This window comes from Chiloscyllium plagiosum, chromosome 7 (assembly GCF_004010195.1).
Source record: "Chiloscyllium plagiosum isolate BGI_BamShark_2017 chromosome 7, ASM401019v2, whole genome shotgun sequence".
Taxonomy (NCBI): domain Eukaryota; kingdom Metazoa; phylum Chordata; class Chondrichthyes; order Orectolobiformes; family Hemiscylliidae; genus Chiloscyllium; species Chiloscyllium plagiosum.
In genome coordinates, this window is record NC_057716.1 from 26,935,157 (window position 1) to 26,954,503 (window position 19,347).

Here is a 19,347-nt window from a genome sequence, read left to right on the forward strand (position 1 = left end):
AAAGAGAGAGAGAGAGAGAGAGAGGGAGAAGCCAGAAGACGGCAGGCAGAGATCAAAATCCATGGGGAGGCAAAACTATTTCCTTCAGCTTTCCAGTAAACACTGGAGAAGTGTTTGCCATACAATTCTCACAATCACCAAAAAAACTGTCCACACTGATTGGTGTTAACACTTTTCTGCCCACATACCTTCCTATGAACATAGGAAGGGTAGGCCCTGAGCCCTTTAAGTCTGCTGCATAATTCAAGATCAGAGCTGACGTACTAGTCATCAACTGCACTTCGTGTCATAGAGCTGCACATCATGGAAACAGACCCTTCATCCAACTCGTCCATGCCAACAAGATACTCTTTCCCTATAATCTTCAATCCCCTTCAGATTAAAATTCTATGTCAGCCTTGGACATATTTCATGACCCATACTCAACAGCTCTGTGGTAAAGCATTCCAGAGATATTCACAACCCCGAAAGAAATTCCCTCACATCCATCTTAAATATGTGACCCCTTATTCTGAAATTATGTTCTCTGTCCCTCAGCTGTGAATGATTCTGCACAGACTGCCGTCTGACAAAGGGAATATCAAAGACTCTTAACCTTTGTGATAAACGTTTACCTCATCTACCTTAAGTGGGCAATCCCTTATTGTTAAAACTCTGACCATGACTCTGATCTTGGTTATGCTGTTAGACAGAGATGGCGACATCTAAGAACAGACACATCGGTCATTGCAAACCATATGCTCGTCCACCAGCTGTACCAGGAGAGACAGGAGGAGCTTGCTCTAGCACACCCTGAAGTTCAGTTCATGAACGTTGCCTCAAGACATCCTAACATATTAATGGAACAGTATCTTAGCACTAACAGTGATCTCAAGAAAAGGAGGAAAGTATGGTCAACTGGTGGCTCAGCAATACTCAAGTTGACCAAAAACAAAACAAAAAAAATTAAAAATTCGACACTATATCCAAGCTTTAGGTCTTGCAATCGTCAGGACACAAACACAAGAATATCAAATACCAAAAAACGAATGAAAATCTATACTCAAAAAGCAGCAAAATACTGCGGATGCTGAAAATCTGTAGTCCTGAAGATGAATTGTTTTAAACTTGAAATGTTAACCCTCCAGAGATGCTGCCAGACCTGTTGTGTTTCTGTGTGTTTGTTTTTAACAGCTTGCACAGCGTAAGAGGCCACCGACTGGTTGGCAATTGGACTCTGGTTAGCGAAGGCAATGCCATGGGTGATGCACATAAAATGATCGTCACCATTCTCCAGTTTTGAAGGTTCAATGCATGGACATGCTCTGTTAAAACGTCAGGAACCAGCCTGTGAATGTAGTCTCTCTCTCACAGAATGACACTGTGCCTTTTTCAACTTTGAAAAAAAGACTCAAAAGGGCAGTCATCCCCTGTTACATTCGCCAAGGCAATGCCTTGACAAGTCCACCTGCTCGACAGTACAAACTGATATCCCCTTGGAGATTTGTTATCTTGCAATGCTGTCCTGTTGAATGCAAGACAAAAAGCTTCAACAGCATATCTTCTTTTCAAACCTTGCTCAAGAGGAAAACAAACATACTTTCATCTTTAGTCATCATACATCACTCACGACTCAGGGTAGAAACACTGTAAAAATGATGCCACAGCCTATAGTTGGGCACAACTCCATATAAAAGGGACAAAAAAGGGGATTGGTAATAATTTGATTACAAACAGATGACACAAACGTCACTATCAAAGAAATAATTACACACATTAGCAGGGAAATAACAAGTATTCAGATTCTCTCTCACTGGAACCTTTTTTAATCTGCATTGACGTTATGCAGTCTGAGCAACTGAAGATAATTTTAACTCCACTCACTAGATGGGGAACCCACAATGAGATGAATGTCATTGTCATACCTTGCCCAATATTACATTTTACTGGCTGGAACAAGGAGTATAACTATGTTGGTGATTTTATTTTACTTGTTCAAAGGACATGGGCTTCACTGTTAAAGCTAGCATTTCTTGCCCATACTCAACTGCCATGCAAGTGGTGACGCTGATAAATCATCACCGTAAACTGTTGCACTACTGTGTGAAAGCAATGTTATACTCAATCTCATCAGTTTTAAACATACCGGTGTGTTTAAAACTATGGCTTCCCACTGTTTACCCAATTCAAAAGGTTGACTTGCCTTCGGTCTTCAGATTTTGGGATGGGATTCGTGCACCGCTGGCTGTTGTACTTGGCTACAAATTCACATTGCTTGAAAGGAGCAGTCTTGTCCTCCAGAACGTGGCGAATGCAGAAAGCGTAGCCGTTGAGTCGGCGCTGTTTGCAGAGCTTGGGACTGTAGGAGCACAATGGCTTGTTATCGACCTCTGAGAAGTGTATGTGTTTGCCTTCATACATCACGTGATTCTTCTCCTTGTGAACATCAGCTATAGACAAAAGGGCAGAGTGTCAGATGCAAGCTGCGATTAAGAGAACTGCAGTTGGGGCAATAACACTGCATGAATCAGAGGGGGAAAAATGATGCACACCCACCAATTTGTTCTTCCCAAGATGCATCTCCATGAACATCTACAGCCCTTTACCAGCTCACCCAATTTGATCATCTTGGATATCGTCGGAACACTAGCACTTTATGTATTCACACCCAGAGGGACTACAATATGCTTCACCCTGGCCTCACCTGACATCTGAACAGATGCAGCTCCGAGTAGATCTCACAAACATAGTGAGATCCACTCGGAGATCCACACATCATGTTTGTGGATAGTGACCACAAACATGAAACCCCAGGCATTTCTACTCCCTCTGTTACTTATGTACAGCCATCCTCAGCTTGTAACACAGTTGTCCAAGTGAGCATGTTTGGGGCTCAAGCACAAAATCCAGGCAGATTCTTTCGCAAGAGTGCTGCATTGTCGGAGGTAATACCTGTCGTTTGTTCTGTTAAACCAAAAATCCACTTGCCCTCTGACAGAGATCCAAATCATATCATGGCACTATTTCAGCCTACACTTGTCTCAACTGTCATGATTACTTAGTAATTTGTCACTTGTGGGATCTCGCTGCACACAAACCAAGTAACTCCACTTCAAAAATACTTCATTGGCTGAGAAGGGTTTGGTGCTGACCTGGTGACATGAAAGGTGCTTCAGAATATTAAGCACACTCCTTCTCAACACAAGTAAAGGCTGTCCTGACAGATTAGAGCACAGAATATTCTGAATTACAGTGGGAGACACAGTTATCCCTAAGACTGGTCAACAGGTCTCAGTTTAATGCAGTGCTGACATTAGTTTCACTACTTGAAACTCTATGTTTTAAGAATCTAAGATATTAAAAAAAAAGTATGATTGATTTGTTGAAAAGTGGAAAGGAATGACTGAGAAGGCTTCATTCCCATGTTTGTAGTTTTAGGATGGCTCACTTTAATCTCGAAGCACTACACATTTGTCAATTCGTCCTGAACCCCAAATCACGTTTAACACAGTTTGATATAAATTAAAGTCTGTTCTACCTTACTGAAATGAAACGGGCATCAGGCCCTCCCTTTTAAAAGCATTTTGCACTGAGCCTATGTACACACATACTGCTGCCTACCTCAGGTACATTCATCAATATAACTCAGATAAGCCCCTTAAGCATTGTCTTTTGGGGGGTGGGGGCTTCATCAGGTATTTCTTCATTCAACTCTGTGCAACATGACTCTTATATAAATATTGATAAAGTAATTCACTGCAATCAGCCCTTATAGATACTTTAGTGAGTAAGGCACAACATAGAATCATAGAGATGTACAGCATGGAAACAGACCCTTCAGTCCAACCCGTCCATGCCGACCAGATATCCCAACCCAATCTAGTCCACCTACCAGCATCCGGCCCATATCCCTCCAAACCCTTCCTATTCAGATACCCATCCAAATGTCTCTTAAATGTTGCAATTGGACCAGCCTCCACCACATCCCCTGGCAGCTCAGTCCATACACGTACCACTCTCTGCGTGAAAAAGTTGCCCCTTAGGTCTCTTTTATATCTTTCCCCTCTCAGCCTAAACCTATGCCCTCTAGTTCTGGACTCCCCAACCCCAGGGAAAAGACTTTGTCTATTTATCCTATCCATGCCCCTCAATTTTGTAAACATCTAGAAGGTCACCCCCCCAACCTCCGACGCTCCAGGGAAAACAGCCCCAGCCTGTTCAGCCTCTCCCTGTAGCTCAGATCCTCCAACCCTGGCAACATCCTTGTAACATAAATGGACATTTTATATGGGTACAAGAGGATAGTGCATTATACAATTATAATGGTATAGCAGTTCAACTTTCACAAAAATATGAAGTTTTGACCAAGTTATCACCTTCAATGTGTTATTTTAATACATGTACCACTCTTAGAAAGCACCTTTGACTCAATACAGTTACCTATGGTTGATAGACTGGATAATAGTGTACTTAATTCTGTATTAAATTGGGATCATCCACTCTGCAATGTGCCGGAGTTCAAACATCTTCCAAGTCCCTTTGAAAGGGTACCTCTGCTACTATCCCCTTTACCCTCCAACTACAAATATAAAATGCACCATCCAGCCAAGATGTTGGAAGGGGAGAAAAGAAAGGAATAAGTTTCTCCCAGATTTCTGTACTGTAACTTGGAAACAGAAGGAGTTAATTTTTATCTGGGTTTAAAACTATTTGACAGTTCTGCTAACCGTATGTCCAACGCCAGAAGGGCTCAAACTCTTACCGCTCAACCTGTGCCACAACACTTGGCAAAACTTAATTGCCATAATGTGTTACAAAATATTACATATACAATGTGCTATCCACAACAAATACTTTTCACACACAAAGTATTATGTTCATGAAATCCCACTGCATACAAATACAGACACTTAATTTATAGATCATGTACTTCTCGTTATGTGCAAAGAAGCCTGCACATTCTGGGCAGAAGATCATAGCACACATGTCACATATGTGTATTTCGTCATCACTGGCAACACTACATAACACAGCTCAATGATTTGGTAATTAAGTCTCTGGAGCCACTTGGTTTTTGGCACATATTATGCCATTGGCATCGCTCTCTACATGTTTCTGGGCAGTGAGTTCTCTCTCCCTAGTTTTTCAAGTTCACCACCAGCCTGATCAGCTCTCTATTAAATCACAGGCACTCTCACAGCAGCAGGTGACAATGGTTCATGTATAAATCACACTTGTGAATGTGAAAGGTCCAATGGCAAAACCAGAAGAGAAGCAAGGGATCTCTTACGATTGTCTAGTCAATATTTATCCCTCAGTATCAACAAAACACATTTGTCTTTATTTCCAATCATGGGAGCTTGTGTGCAAATTGGATGATGTATTACCTAAGTTATAACAATGATAGCATTCCAAAAGTTGTTCATTGACTGTTAAACACTGGGAGATGTCTTGTTATTGTGCTGTAGGCTGTATAAATACAAGCTATTCTTTCCAAATATTTCCAATCTGTTAAAAAACCTCTTGTGATATCCTCTTAGGACATCATTGCAAGTTGTTTGCACATTAACTACCATCACTGAATTCCTTAACCATCAAAGCTACATTTCCAAGTTTAAGTAAGTATAGCACAACATGTTCACGTGTTGAATTGGACCTCACTCACTAAAAGCCTAATGGAGAGCTAAGTTACCTGGGGCAGGAGGGGGCCAAAATCTTACAGCAATACCATTCCACAGATTTTCATTACTCTTTTCAAAAGGCACTAGGTAAGCAGCTCCAAGCAAAAATTTGAACTTTAAAAAGTTTGCTTTTAGGAACCTGATAACATTTGTTTACAGTAATCTTGCTCATAGCACAGCAATTCCATTTAGGAACAAAGATGATAATTTAGCTATTGCAAAGAATATATCAACCATTATACTGGAGTCACTCCATCATAACAGCCACTCAATATGTGCACAACTTTATGTGCAGTTGATTAAGAAAGATTCAAAAAAATTTAAGATCTGTTTTATATACTATTGCTGAGACTTAATAGTACTTCATGATAATAAGCTGATGATTTAATCTCAGATATAGAGATCTATTCAAAGATGTGGTATCAATTGAGGTTAAATTGCAGTAGTTACCCACTCTGGTAAAAGCTAAATACTACAGATGCTGGAAATCTGAAACAAACACGAATGCTGGAGAAACTTTCCAGATTTGGTACACTGTGAAGAGGAAAAACAGTTAATGCTAGGCGTCCAGGAGCAATCTTCTGAAGAAGTCACTCTGATTGCCGTATTCAATAATTTAATGTACTTATCTCTCTGGGCTCAATATTCAATAATTTAACACACAAGGTATGGGAATGCTGTGAATTTACCCAGTATAAGTGCAATTCGACCAGTTTCCTTAACCTGTGGTTATCCAAAGCAAGTAATGACAGCCACAATACAAGAATGAAAAAGCTAGCATTCATATAGCACCTCTCATTCTCACTGCATCTCAATTCTTTTTAGGATATGGAAAGTGCAATCCCTGTTACAAAGACAATGTAGCACCTTACTTATGTAGAACACAAGTGCAAGCTCCCACAAACAGAAATATAATGACCAGTTCATGTGCTTTAGTAACACTGGCTGAGGAATAACTATTAGCTGGAATGATGCAGGTTAACTGCCCTACTCCACTTCATAAAGTGCCATGTGATCTTTTACATACACATGAGTGGCGACACAAAGCCTCAGTTTATCTTTTCATCTGAAAGACAGCACTACTCAGTGCAACATTCACTTGGCATGGAGCATTACCAGTCGAATTGCAGCTAACTTCCAAAAAAAGATCAAAAGGAAAATACTTTGATAAAACAGATGCATTCGCAAAGAATAACCATCTACTGGGGTGGAGGGAAATTCACATTTACTTTGGTTTATATATAACTCACAAAAGATCCCCTTCTGGCTTTGTATTTCTTTCATATTACTTTCAGCACTGGATGTCAACCCAATCCTTGACCTCGTGACATACTGACTTTCTAGCAAGCATCAATGGATAGTGATCAGCAGCAGGAATCTTTGTCTACTACAACCAGTTAACAAGGGAGCCCATCGAGTTTACGTACCAGTATAAACAGTCCAATTCGTCTGCCCATTTAATGAAACGTTGCCTGTTTAATCCCAGTAGGACAGCAAGTGAAAGATATAACTGAAGCTGATCATTACACACAGTTCTGACAATTCATTAAGTCACAGGTTGCAAACAAACATCTGCTCAACTAACAAATGTAGTTTGACTCAGTATGTATTCATAATTATCTTTAATCATGTTATGACCCATCTACAGTGAAGTGTGACAAGTTTATACATTTCCAAATGCACAGGTAAGGAAGCTCTATGTCTTCTTTGCAAGGGCACTTCAGGAGGGGCAATAGTTGTTGGCCTTGCCAAGGAGGTCCACATTTCATGGTGTAATGAAGTGTCCTACTCTACGCAGTAACGAAGTGGCTTCTATCAAATTTCTAAACTGTATTCTTGGCAACCTAGACTGTGATGTGCTTCATCCAGACTCTGCAGCCAACAGGATGGATCACACCAATCCCCCTCCAACGCCAGCATTTCATTGTCAATTGCCCTCAGTTGCTCAACACAGCACAAATTGCCAACTTCCAATGCCTTAACATCATCTCCTGAACCCACGTGAAGCTCACAATATCATTTCATGACAGTGAAGCCTCAAATTCTCTCAGCTGGTCTCTCAACCAGCATGTGTAAACTTCAGCTCACTTCAAACTCTTGGCAGCAGGCTGTTCTGTTCACTCATCATTCCTGTGTTTCACCCCACCTTCGTTCGCACCCTCACATTTTAGCCAAGTTGTGCCATTAAAATAAAATACAAACAGATAAAAGTATGATTTAGGGACTATATTAATCACATCACTGCAAAAATTGACAGTCTGCTACAGAGTGCACTGTCACAAAAGACACACACTCACAGTTGAGCCAACAGGATTGCTGTGGCATCCAACTTCCTGTCCATCGAAGTGGCCCCCACAAGATTGAAGTTTGCAGTTTCAATAAGTTAGTCCCTTGGTGTTGTCACTACTGTTTATTTAAGAAAAAAATCAGATTGAGAAATGTGTGACAATGATGCAAATAAACTTCTAAAAGTACTATGCTGCAGAAAGCCCCTGATGGCAGCACTAAGCCATTCTGCTGCAAACTTTCTGTGTCAGCTATGGTTCTGTGATAGCAACCTCAACTCTCAACCAGATGGCAGTTGGTTTGAATCTCATCACTGATTAGAGTTAAAAATCTCAGCTTCTGTTTAAATTCAGGGTGCCAGTGGCAAGGTTAGCATTTATTGCCTCTCTTAATGGCTCTTAACCAAATGGCTTACAGGAATCCCAGAGGGCAATTCAGCTTAGTTGCATGTATCACCATTATATTATTTTGCTCAAATTTTAGTGAAACAAATCTTGACTAGGTGGAATCTCGGCACTGATGAAAATATGGAAGATAACACTAGCAAAGGTTACATGAAAACACAGGGTGCAAAAATATTAATGGCGGCACAGTATGTGGTTCCAGTGATTGTCGTAAAACACAGTTCCTGATTAGACAGTGGCATTCCGACATGCGTACAGGCAAATGGGAAAATCAAAATTAGAGCTCTAAAATTCACTCAATGGATATCTCTAGTCTTTTCTCCCACCCTTAGACGTTCCTCAGAAGTTACCAAAAACAAAAATTGCTGGAAATCACAATGGGTCAGGCAGCATCCATGGAGAGAGAGTAAGCTAATGCTTCGAGTCTAGATAACTTTTCGTGTGAAGTGTGGAGGGGGCAGCTTTTATGCAATATCAGATTGTGAGAAACATCTGAGTAACTCAAAAGTTACCAGTTATTGCCAGAGTCAGAGAGATGTACAGCACGGAAACAGACTCTTTGGTCCAACTCATCCATGCGGACCAGATAGCCCAACCCAATCTAGTCCCACTTAGCCCATATCCCTCCAAACCCTTCCTATTCATATATCATCCAAATGCCTCTTAAATGTTGCAATTGTACCAGCCTCCACTACTTCCTCTGGCAGCTCATTCCATACACGTACCACCCTCTGTGAAAAAGTTGCCCCTTAGGTCTCTTTTATATCTTTCCCCTTTCACCCTAAACCTATGCCTCTCTTTGTGTACTCCCCAACCACAGGGAAAAGACCTTATCTATTACCTCTATCCATGCCCCTCATGTATTTATCATCTCTATAAGGTCACCCCTCAGCCTCCGACACTCCAGGGAAAACAGCCCCAGCCTATTCAACCTCTCCCTATTGATCAAATCTTCCAACCCTGGCAACATCCTTGTAAATCTTTTCTGAACCCTTTCAAGTTACACAACATCCCTCCGATAGGAAGGAGACCAGAATTGCACACAATATTCCAACAGTGGCCTAACTAAAGTCCTGCACTGAATACTCTGACCGATAAAAGAAAGCATACCAAACGCCTCCTACACTATCCTATCTACCTGCGACTTCACTTTCAAGAAGCTATGAACCTGCACTCCAAGGTCTCTTTGTTCAGCAACACTCCCCTAGGACCTTACCATTAAGTGTATAAGTTCTGCTAAGATTTGCTTTCCCAAAATGCAGCACCTCACATTAATCTAAATTAAACTCTATCTGCCACTCCTCAGCCCATTGGCTCATCTGGTCAAGATCCCGTTGTAATCTGAAGTAACCTTCTTTGCTGTTGATTTCACCTCCGATTCTGGTGTCATCTGCAAACTTACTAAGTATACCTCCTTTGCTCACATCCAAATCATTTAAATAAATATCAAAAAGCAGTGGACCCAGCACCGATCCTTGTGGCACTCCACTGGTCACAGGCCTCCAGTCTGAAAAGCAACCCTCCACCACCACCCTCTGTCTTCTACCTTTGAGCCAGTTCTGTATCCAAATGGCTAGTTCTCCCTGTATTCCATGAGATCTAACCTTGCTAATCAGTCTCCCATGGGGAACCTTGTCGAACGCCTTACCGAAGTCCATACAGATCATGTCCACCACTCTGCCCTCATCAATTCTCTTTGTTACTTCTTCAAAAAACTCAATCAAGTTTGCGAGACACGACTTCCCACACACAAAGCCATGTTGACTATCCCTAATCAGACCTTGCCTTTCCAAATACATGTCAATCCTGCCCATCAGGATTCCCTCCAACAACTTGCCCTCCACCGGCATCAGGCTCACTGGTCTGTACTTTCCTGGCTTGTCCTTACCATCCTTCTTAAATAGTGGCACCTTGTTAGCCAACCTCGAGTCTTCTGGCACCTCACCTGGGACTATCGATGATACAAAGTACTCATCTCAGCAAGAGGACCAGCAATCACTTCCCTAGTTTCCCACAGAGTTCTAGGGTACACCTGATCAGGTCCTGGGGATTTGTCCACCTTTGTGTCTCAAGACATCCAGCAATTCCTCCTCTGAAATATAGACATTTTTCAAGATGTTACTATCTATTTCCCTACAGTCTATATCTTCCATGTCCTTTTCCACAGTAAACACTGATGCAAAATACACGTTCAATATCTCCCCATCTCCTGCGGCTCCACACAAAGGCCGCCTTGCTGATCTTTGAGAGCCCCTATTCTCTCCCTAGTTCCTTTTTGTCCTTAATGTATTTGTAACAACCCTTTAGATTCTTCTTAACTCTGCCAGGGTTGGAGGATTTGAGCTATATGGAGAGGCTGAACAGGCTGGTGCTGTTTTCCCTGGAGCCTCGAAGACTGAGGGGTGTCCTTACGGAGGTTTACAAAATTATAAGGGGCATGAATAGGGTAAATCGGCAAAGTCTTTTCCCTGGGGTGGGGGAGTCCAGAAATAGAGGGCATAGGTTTAGGGTGAGAGGGGAAAGATATAAACGAGACCTACGGGGTAACTTTTTCACACAGAGGGTGTTATGTGTATGGAATGAGCTACCAGAGGATGTGGTTTAGGCTGGTACAATTGCAACATTTCAGAGGCATTTGGATGGGTATATGAATAGGAAGGGTTTGGAGGGATATGGGCCGGGTGCTGGCAGGTGGGACTAGATTGGGTTAGGATATCTGGTCGGCATGGACGGATTGGACCGAAGGGTCTGTTTCCATGCTGTACATCTCTATGACTTGGACACTATGTATGCTCCTACTGCCTTTATACTCTCAGGATTCACTCAATGAATCCTGAGAGTATAAAGGCAGTACGGTGTATAAAGGCAATGGGCGGCACGGTGGCACAGTGGTTAGCACTGCTGCCTCACAGCGCCTGAGACCCGGGTTCACTTCCCGCCTCAGGCGACTGACTGTGTGGAGTTTGCCCGTTCTCCCCGTGTCTGCGTGGGTTTCCTCCGGGTGCTCCGGTTTCCTCCCACAGTCACAAAGATGTGCAGGGTCAGGTGAATTGGCCATGCTAAATTGCCCGTAGTGTTAGGTAACGGGTAAATGTAGGGGTATGGGTGGGTTTCGCTTCGGCGGGTCGGTGTGGACTTGTTGGGCCGAAGGGCCTGTTTCCACACTGTAATGTAATCTAATCTAATCTTATCCTATCTATACCTGATATGTTTCCTTCTCTTTCTTAACCTAACCCTCAATTTCTTTAGTCATCCAGCATTCTCTCTACCTACAGTCTTTCCTTTCACCCTAACAGGGATATATTGTCTCTGCACTTGCGTTATCTCATTTCTGAAGCTTCTCATTTTCCAGCCGTCCCTTTACTTGCGAATATCTGCCCCCAATCAGTTTTTGAAAGTTCTTATCTCATACTGTCAAAATTAGCCTTTCTCCAATTTAGGGCTTCAACTTTTAGACCTGGTCTATCTTTTTCAAATCACTATTTTAAAGCTAATAGAATTACGGTCGCTAGCCTCAAAGTGCTCCTCCACTGACACCACAGTCATCTGGCCTGCCTTATTTCCCAAACGTAGATCAAGTTTTGCACCTTCTCTGGTAGGTACATCCACATACTGAATCAGAAAATGTTCTTGTACACACTTTACAAATTCCTCTCCATCTAAACCCTTACCACTACGGCAGTCCCAGTCTATGTAGGGATAGTTAAAACCTCCTCCCACAACTCTATTATTCTTACAGATAACAGATCTCCTTTTAAATTTGTTTCTCAATTTCCGTCTATTAGGGGGTCTACAATACAATCCCAATGAGGTGATCATCCCTTTCATATTTCTTAGTTCCACACAAATAACTTCCCTGGATGTATTTCTAGGAATATCCTCCCTCAATACAGCTGTAATGCTATCCCTTATCAAAAACGCCACTCCCCCTCCTGTCTTGCCTCCCTTTCTGTCCTTCCTGTAGCATTTGTATCCTGGAACATTAAGCTGCCAGTCCTACCCATCCCTGAACCACGTTTCTGAAATTACTATGGCATCCCAGTCCCATGTTCCGAACCATGCCCTGAGTTCATCTGCTTTCCCTGTTAGGCCCCTTGCAGTTTAATTTATCAGTCCTACCTGGTTCTCTGCTTTGTCTCTGCCTGTTTGGCTTGCTTCTTTTCTCAACATGTACCAGTCTCAGATTGATCTCTTTCCTCACTATCTGAGTTCCCCTCCACCGCCCCCACAAATTTACAAGTTTAAATCCTCCCGAACAGCTCTAGCAAATCTCCCTGCTAGTATATTATTTCCCTTCCAATCCGTCCTTCTTGCACAGGTCACTTCTACCCAGAAGAGATTCCAATGATGCAAAAAAATGTGAATCCTTCTCCCATACACCAGCTCCTTAGCTATGCATTCATCTGCTCTATCTCCTATTCCTACCCTCACTAGCTCGTAGCACCAGGAATAATCCGGATATTATTCTTCTTGAGGACCTTCTTTTTAAATTCCTGCCTAATCCTCTGTATTCTCCCTTCAAAATCTCAACCTTTTCCCTTCCTATGTCGTTGGTTCCCATGTGTACAATGACCTCCTGCTGGGTCCTCTCCCCCTTGAGAACATTCTGCACCCTCTCTGAGACATCCTTGATCCTGGCACCAGAGAGGCAACACACCATTCTGATTTTTCACTCCTGGGCACAGAAACGTCTGTCTGTGCCTCGACGAGACAGCCCCCTAATAAAATCAATCTCTTGGAACCCAACGTACCTCTCACTGCATCAGAGGCAGTCTCAATACCAGAAACCTGGCTGTTCGTGGTACATTCCCCTGAGAATCCATCACCCCCTACATTTTCCAAAACAGCATACTTTTGAAATGGGGATAAACACAGAAGACTCCTGCACTACCTGCCTACCTCTCTTACCTTTCCTGGAGTTAAGCTATCTATGTGACTGTATCTGCGACTTTTCTGTCATCCATCACACCCCCTTGCTCTTGTAAATTCCTCTGTCGCTCCAACCATTCCTTTCGATCTGATGGGATTTGCAAGCAACAGCATTCATTGCAGATGTAATCCTCAGTAACACAAACTCTCCCTGAACTCCCACATCCAACAACAAGAGCACATTCTACTCGAGGCCGCTTTTCCTTCTTCCAATCTGCAGACCCAAAAATAGCACTGTCTTATTCCTCTACAAAACACTGCTCCAGGTAGTTGATCAAGCTTTTGTTCTTCTGCTACCAAGTTACCTGATAACACTCCTGTAGAGCTAGCTGGGATATTTTACAAAACGAAAGGTACAGCATAAACACAAGTTATTCTTCTTGAATGAAGATCCACCACAGTTTTGTACCCATGATGCATTAGATGGAACCAGAAATACAAAGCAGTGGGACAAAACATCCAAGTAACGTATACTCAGCCTCAAGCAATGCTGGAAGAAAAACAAAAAGGTTGTTACCTGGATAACATTAAGTGGAACTCCTTGAATGGGATGATGGAGGGCAGTGGTTTCTGAAAGCACAACACAACCCTTCACCATTAAACCAAAACACTTGAAGCACTCAAATTTCATGCTAACTGCCCATGCACCGTTAGATGCTGGAAGCAAGAACTGCCTGTGACCGAGAAGGATATAAAAACTGCAGAAGTTAAGGAAGCTTAGAAAAGCCAGATCAAACATTCTTGACTCTTCCATCACCCAGTAGCTGTATATTTAAAAAATTCTGATCAGTGGAAAGGAAGATCAGCAATTATGTAGTAGTGGGCTTTACAAACTCACTATGACCCAGAACTACTCAGAGCCAGTAAAGTACTTTTGAAGCATGGTGACTGTTTTCACGTAGGAAGAGTAGCAGCCATATTACATAAAGCAAAGCCCTACAAATAGCTGAGTGACAATGGCCAGTCGACCTGCTTTAGTCACATTGGTTACAGGATAAATATTGGCCAGGAAACCAGCGAAGACTTCTTTGCCCTTTTTCCAAAGTCATGCAGTGAAACCTTTTTCTTCACTCCAAGGGGGCAGACAGGGTCTTGGTTTAACATTGCTCAGATCTGACAATACATCACTTCCTCAGTGCTGCACTTGAGTATTTGCTGAGATTTTGTGCTCAAAGACTCTTGAGTGAGACTTGAGCCCAATACCTTGGGAAGAAATATTTCCACTCACCATGCTTGATGCTATAAAATCAGTACCAGAGATAAACATCAGTTTTCCCCACCATGCACTCCAAAAATCCCTGGGAATCAAAGAAAAGAATGAGAAAGACTGGCTGCTCTTTAGGTTATGAAGAATCATCAACAGCTTCTGTGAGAATCATAAACTTTGATAATCCCCCAGAAAACCCCTGGAATTTAATAAACATACAAACGTATTTGGAAGGGTTAAGTGTTGCAGGGACATTACCAGCAGTAAAGTGAAGTGAAATGACTAACACTGGCAGTCTAAATCTTACTATAGGACCGACAACCCAAAAAAGATTAGCTCAAATTCCACTACAGCAGTTCAAGTATTGTAATTTTGCTTGAAACATCTAAAAATAAAAAGTTGACCTCAAGAAACCTAACTCCAAGTGTTGGATTGGGGTAGTATACAAGTGATTCTTTAGTGACGGAGACCTAGCCCTGGTGTCCTTAACCTGCTGGACCTCTATATACTTCCAGCTCCACAATAATGTGACTGACTCTGAACTGCCCTCAAGCATGTTAACTTCTCGTAGCATAACTTGCGATGAGCGATAATTATAGTCCTTGCCCACGTGTTATCAGAGAAAACATTTGTAAAACCGTACCTCAGAGATCTTGTCCAGTTTTACACGATACATTGACCACACAGGTTCATAATTTGCCAGCACTTGCTTTGCAGATGTGCCACTGACATTAAATTTCTGATTTGGCGCACACAAGGCTAATTGTATCAACAGGACCAGCTCCAAAGGAAGCGGCTTATAGAAATAATAGACCTCAAAACAATTCAGAAGATCTCAGTGCTGGTGCCACTTGCTAATACATCGGCACTGTTAGTAACAGCACAGGCCCTTTCAGCCCACACCATTTTACCCACAACACAACCTCCAAAGTGTGTTCCAGTTGAAATAATGACAACTCTTGACATGCTGTATCTTCTTTGACAACAACTCATAAACCATGGCCTCAACAAGGGAAAAAGTAAAGTCACCAGTGTCCTAGAGGACCTTTCTGTTCACTCAGATGACTGGTGGTGGTTTAACCTGAGCATCACAAGGTCTCAGGCTAGGGGAGAGGTTGAGGAGGAGAGTACTTCAAGGTAACCGTAGCCAGTGAGAGAATTGAACCCATACTGCTGGCCACACTTTGTATCATAAACCTGCCAACTCGCTTAATTATGACTTCTATCATTTGGGAGAACCAAGCTCACAGGTACACCGTCACCATACACTCTCATGCCTAAACTTTCCGACTGAGTTCACTGCATATCAATTGTCAAAGAGAATACTGACCAATTTTCCCTAGGGACAGTGAGGTTCATGGCAGCGGGCATATTCAAGCTCAGGCAGCTAATCTGATTATCATAGATAATGATTAAATAATCACCATGCAATGGGAAAACTGGGCTTCTAAGTACACACACATCATTAGACAATGGCAGACAAATAAAGGGCAGTAAAAATCCCGAAGTGTGCATCAATCTCTCCAATTGTAAGCAATGTGTTAAATAAGGATAAGTTGTTACTGTGGGACTGGCTCAAAGAAATAAACAGTCACTCTCGCAACAAAATTTTCAATTTCACCCACATTTTAGTGAGGGAAAGAGTAGGAGAAGACTAGGTTAAAATGAACCAAGTTCCACTGTTAAAAAGTAAACTCTGATGTTGATTCAATGGAGTAAAAACAAGAGAAGATAAATTCAAAGATCAGAACTGAAGCAAATCAGTAACATTTCTGTTACAGGCAACTTCTGAGGGGCGGTTTACGCTGTCTTTGGGAGAAATAAACTTTCTGACAGTTTATTCAGTCAGCATCAACATAAGTGAACACTGTCCCAACACGACTGTATTTTCATGATGTAACATGGAAGGTTGATAAAGTAGTTTGTCTATTTTCTGAAAGCTCTTGAGAAAGTCCCACATGACAGGCTGGACACAACATTAAAAGTTCATGGATCCAATTGAAAGAGGCAAGCTGAAACAAAATTGGCTCAGTGGGAGAAGACAAACAGTAATGGGTGACAAGTATTTTTATGAAAGGAAGGCTCTTTACAATGAAGTTCCACAGAGCTCAGCACTAGATCTGGTCCATTTTTAATATATACCAATGAGATAGATCGAAAGATAGGGGGCAAGAATATCAAGTTCATAGTTGATATTAAAATTTTCTGCATGGATGACAGTGAGGAAGGAAGTTATGAACTGTCATACAACATGAATGGGCTGATTAAGAGGGTAAACGTAATTCAATCTGTAGAATGTTAAGTCGTGCATTTGAGAAGGACAAACAAGACAAGGAAACAGTAATCAATAGGATTCAGAAATGTCATGAACAGAGGGACTTTGGAGTGTAGGCCTAGAGATCTCTGAAGTTAGCAAGTAAAAAAGGTTGTTCAAGTCACTTTCCTTTATTGCCCAAGGCTTGGAGTGCAAGAGCACGGAGATTATATCAGAAATGTATAAAATACTAGTTAAAACACAGTCTGGTCACCATGTCACACCAGAAAAAGAGTACAGAGCAGATTAAAAAGTTATTGGAGGCCTCTTTTTTTTTGAAAACTCACCATATTAATTAAAAAAACTGATCAGTAACCATTAACATGCTCAGCCTCTCAGGGCAGTGAAACAATAACAAAAATCAAAAATGCAGGGGAGAGGGGGGCTAAATCGCAGTAACTGGAATTTGCTTGACTTATTGTAGCTTCAGCAAAGATTTGGATCAGCTGGACTTTATTCCTTGAGAATAGAGGCGGCTGACAGAAAAATAATTGTGGGGGTGCACTTAACCAAGGGTCTAGACAGTAGATAGGAAAGACCTACTTTCATTCACCGAGAGGTCAATAACCAAGAGACAGTGCCAAGTTGAGGGAGAAATTGTTTCACCTAAAGGCAACAGTCTGGAACTCACTGTTTGAGGCAACAAAACCCTCATCACTTTGAAAAATTATTTGGATATGGTCTCGGCACATTGCAAACTAGAAGACCATGAGCAAACAGCTGAGATGGAGATTTGGCCATAAAAGAGCTATCCAGTCTACGTGAAACAGTGAGCTGAATGAACTCTTTCTGCAATGGAGAAATATGTTTATCATCTTCTGCTCCTTCAGATTGCCTCTAATTGTATCTTCAATTCCCATCACACCTTCACCACTCTTGGAAGTCCCATGTGGAATGTAGGTTTTTGATTTTAAAAATATTTACTTTAAATCTTTTATTCAAATCCATGCTCTGTTGCCCTGGAGTTTTGCATGGCAAGTTTTTTTAAAACTTTGATTCATGACATGAAGATGCCATCATCCAAGCATCTGTTGACCATCCCTCATTGATCTTCAACTTAGTGACTCACCGAGGACAATTAGAAGTCAAGCACATTACTCTATATGTCTAGAGTCACATGTAGTGAAGATAAAGGGCGGCAGATTTATTTGCCTAAAATACCAGGCCAGATAGGTTTTTAGAATAATTAATAATGGTGCCATGGTCACAGTTATTGATACTAGCTTTACGTGCCAGAGTTATTCATTTAAATCCAGTTGGCTTCTAGGTTACTAGTTAAGTAGCATCACCAATACAATATCACGACCAACACGATCTTCAATATTCAGTATTCATGTGGTGTTGACGCACATACCTGCTAGCAAAGCCATTTGCTGATTCCACCCCACCTTTGCTAAGGCATGCACATCAGTTTTTTTGAAATAGGGTGACTAAATTGCGACCGCTATTCCGAAATGAGGTCATTGTATTTCATTAGCAAATCTGGCAGATTGATTCCAACACTCTGGCTAAATATGTTAAAAATTATTCTTTGAAAAGTGCTGGAAATCAGAAATAAGTACAGAAATTGCTGTATAAACTCATCGGTCTGACAACATCTGTAGAGAGAATGCAGAGTTAATGTTTCAGATCCGGTGACCCTTCTTCACAACAGTTCTGAAGGAGGGTCAAAGAATCCAAAATATTAATACTGATTTCGCTCCACAGATACTGCCAGATTTTGAGTTTTTCCAACAATTCCTGTTTTTATTTATGTTAAGGTTCTTATTTCTTTTTAACTTTTACCTCTACATGGTTTTAACAAGGGTATTTGGAAAACTGCTCTATTTAAAAAATGTGTCACTGCCCTTTACTGTTGGTGAATGGACAATTCTGTAAGCCATAGTACAGCCTAGCAGATGCCACACAGTTATGAGTTGCCATTCAGAGAACATGCTGTGTTTTTCCAGCACCACTCTAATCTAGAGAACAAATCCAGCCGTGCAACATGAGCAAGTGTGTTCTCCTTTTTTGTATTTTCAGAATAACATGATTACAGCTGGTAAATCGGAACCATCCTATTCATTAAATTCCAGAACCACATCACAGAGGCTTTGGGAAACGGAAAAGCTATCTTCCTGTTTGGTTATGTGTAGTTTTCCTGTACTTGATCGCACAGTTTCGAATTCTGGATGATGGGACTCCAACTGGAATGTGTGTTTAACAATATAATTCTCACTCAGTGCCTGTTTCAGTACTGTCACTTTGGGGGGCAATGGGTCAACTTTGAATTACATTGCACAAGTTGCAGTGATCAAGAGGAGAAACACGAGTATTGGAGGGAGCTTTTCTCCTTTACGTTGAACATGATATCTTAAACAAGGGAGGGCAAAACCTGAGATCTTTACATCATTCAGTTTTGGTTTTGTTTAATTGATTTTATTAACTGAGCTATGGTGGCTGTGCCCTTATGCTCTAAGCCCTATAATTGCCCTCCAAGGTCTGTACAGCAATACGTTCGGTTGTGCTTCATAGACAGCATTGTCAAACCTTATTTTTAAATCTTCT

At 41.6% G+C, this 19,347-nt stretch overlaps 1 protein-coding gene across 4 annotated transcripts in view; it reads right to left on the reverse strand.

Moving 5' to 3' along the window:
* The window catches only part of LOC122551428 (INO80 complex subunit D-like), an 81,087-nt gene that overhangs the window by 51,713 nt on the left and 10,027 nt on the right, over window positions 1–19,347 (reverse strand). For 3 of the 4 annotated variants that reach the window (XM_043693320.1, XM_043693321.1, XM_043693318.1), the window contains exon 2: window positions 2,183–2,429. In XM_043693320.1, the coding sequence (XP_043549255.1) occupies window positions 2,183–2,400 (218 nt within the window). In that variant the 5' untranslated portion in view covers window positions 2,401–2,429. Of the gene's footprint in view, window positions 1–2,182; window positions 2,430–7,957; window positions 8,042–19,347 lie in introns of those variants that run through there. The other variant, XM_043693319.1, reaches the window with a different exon arrangement.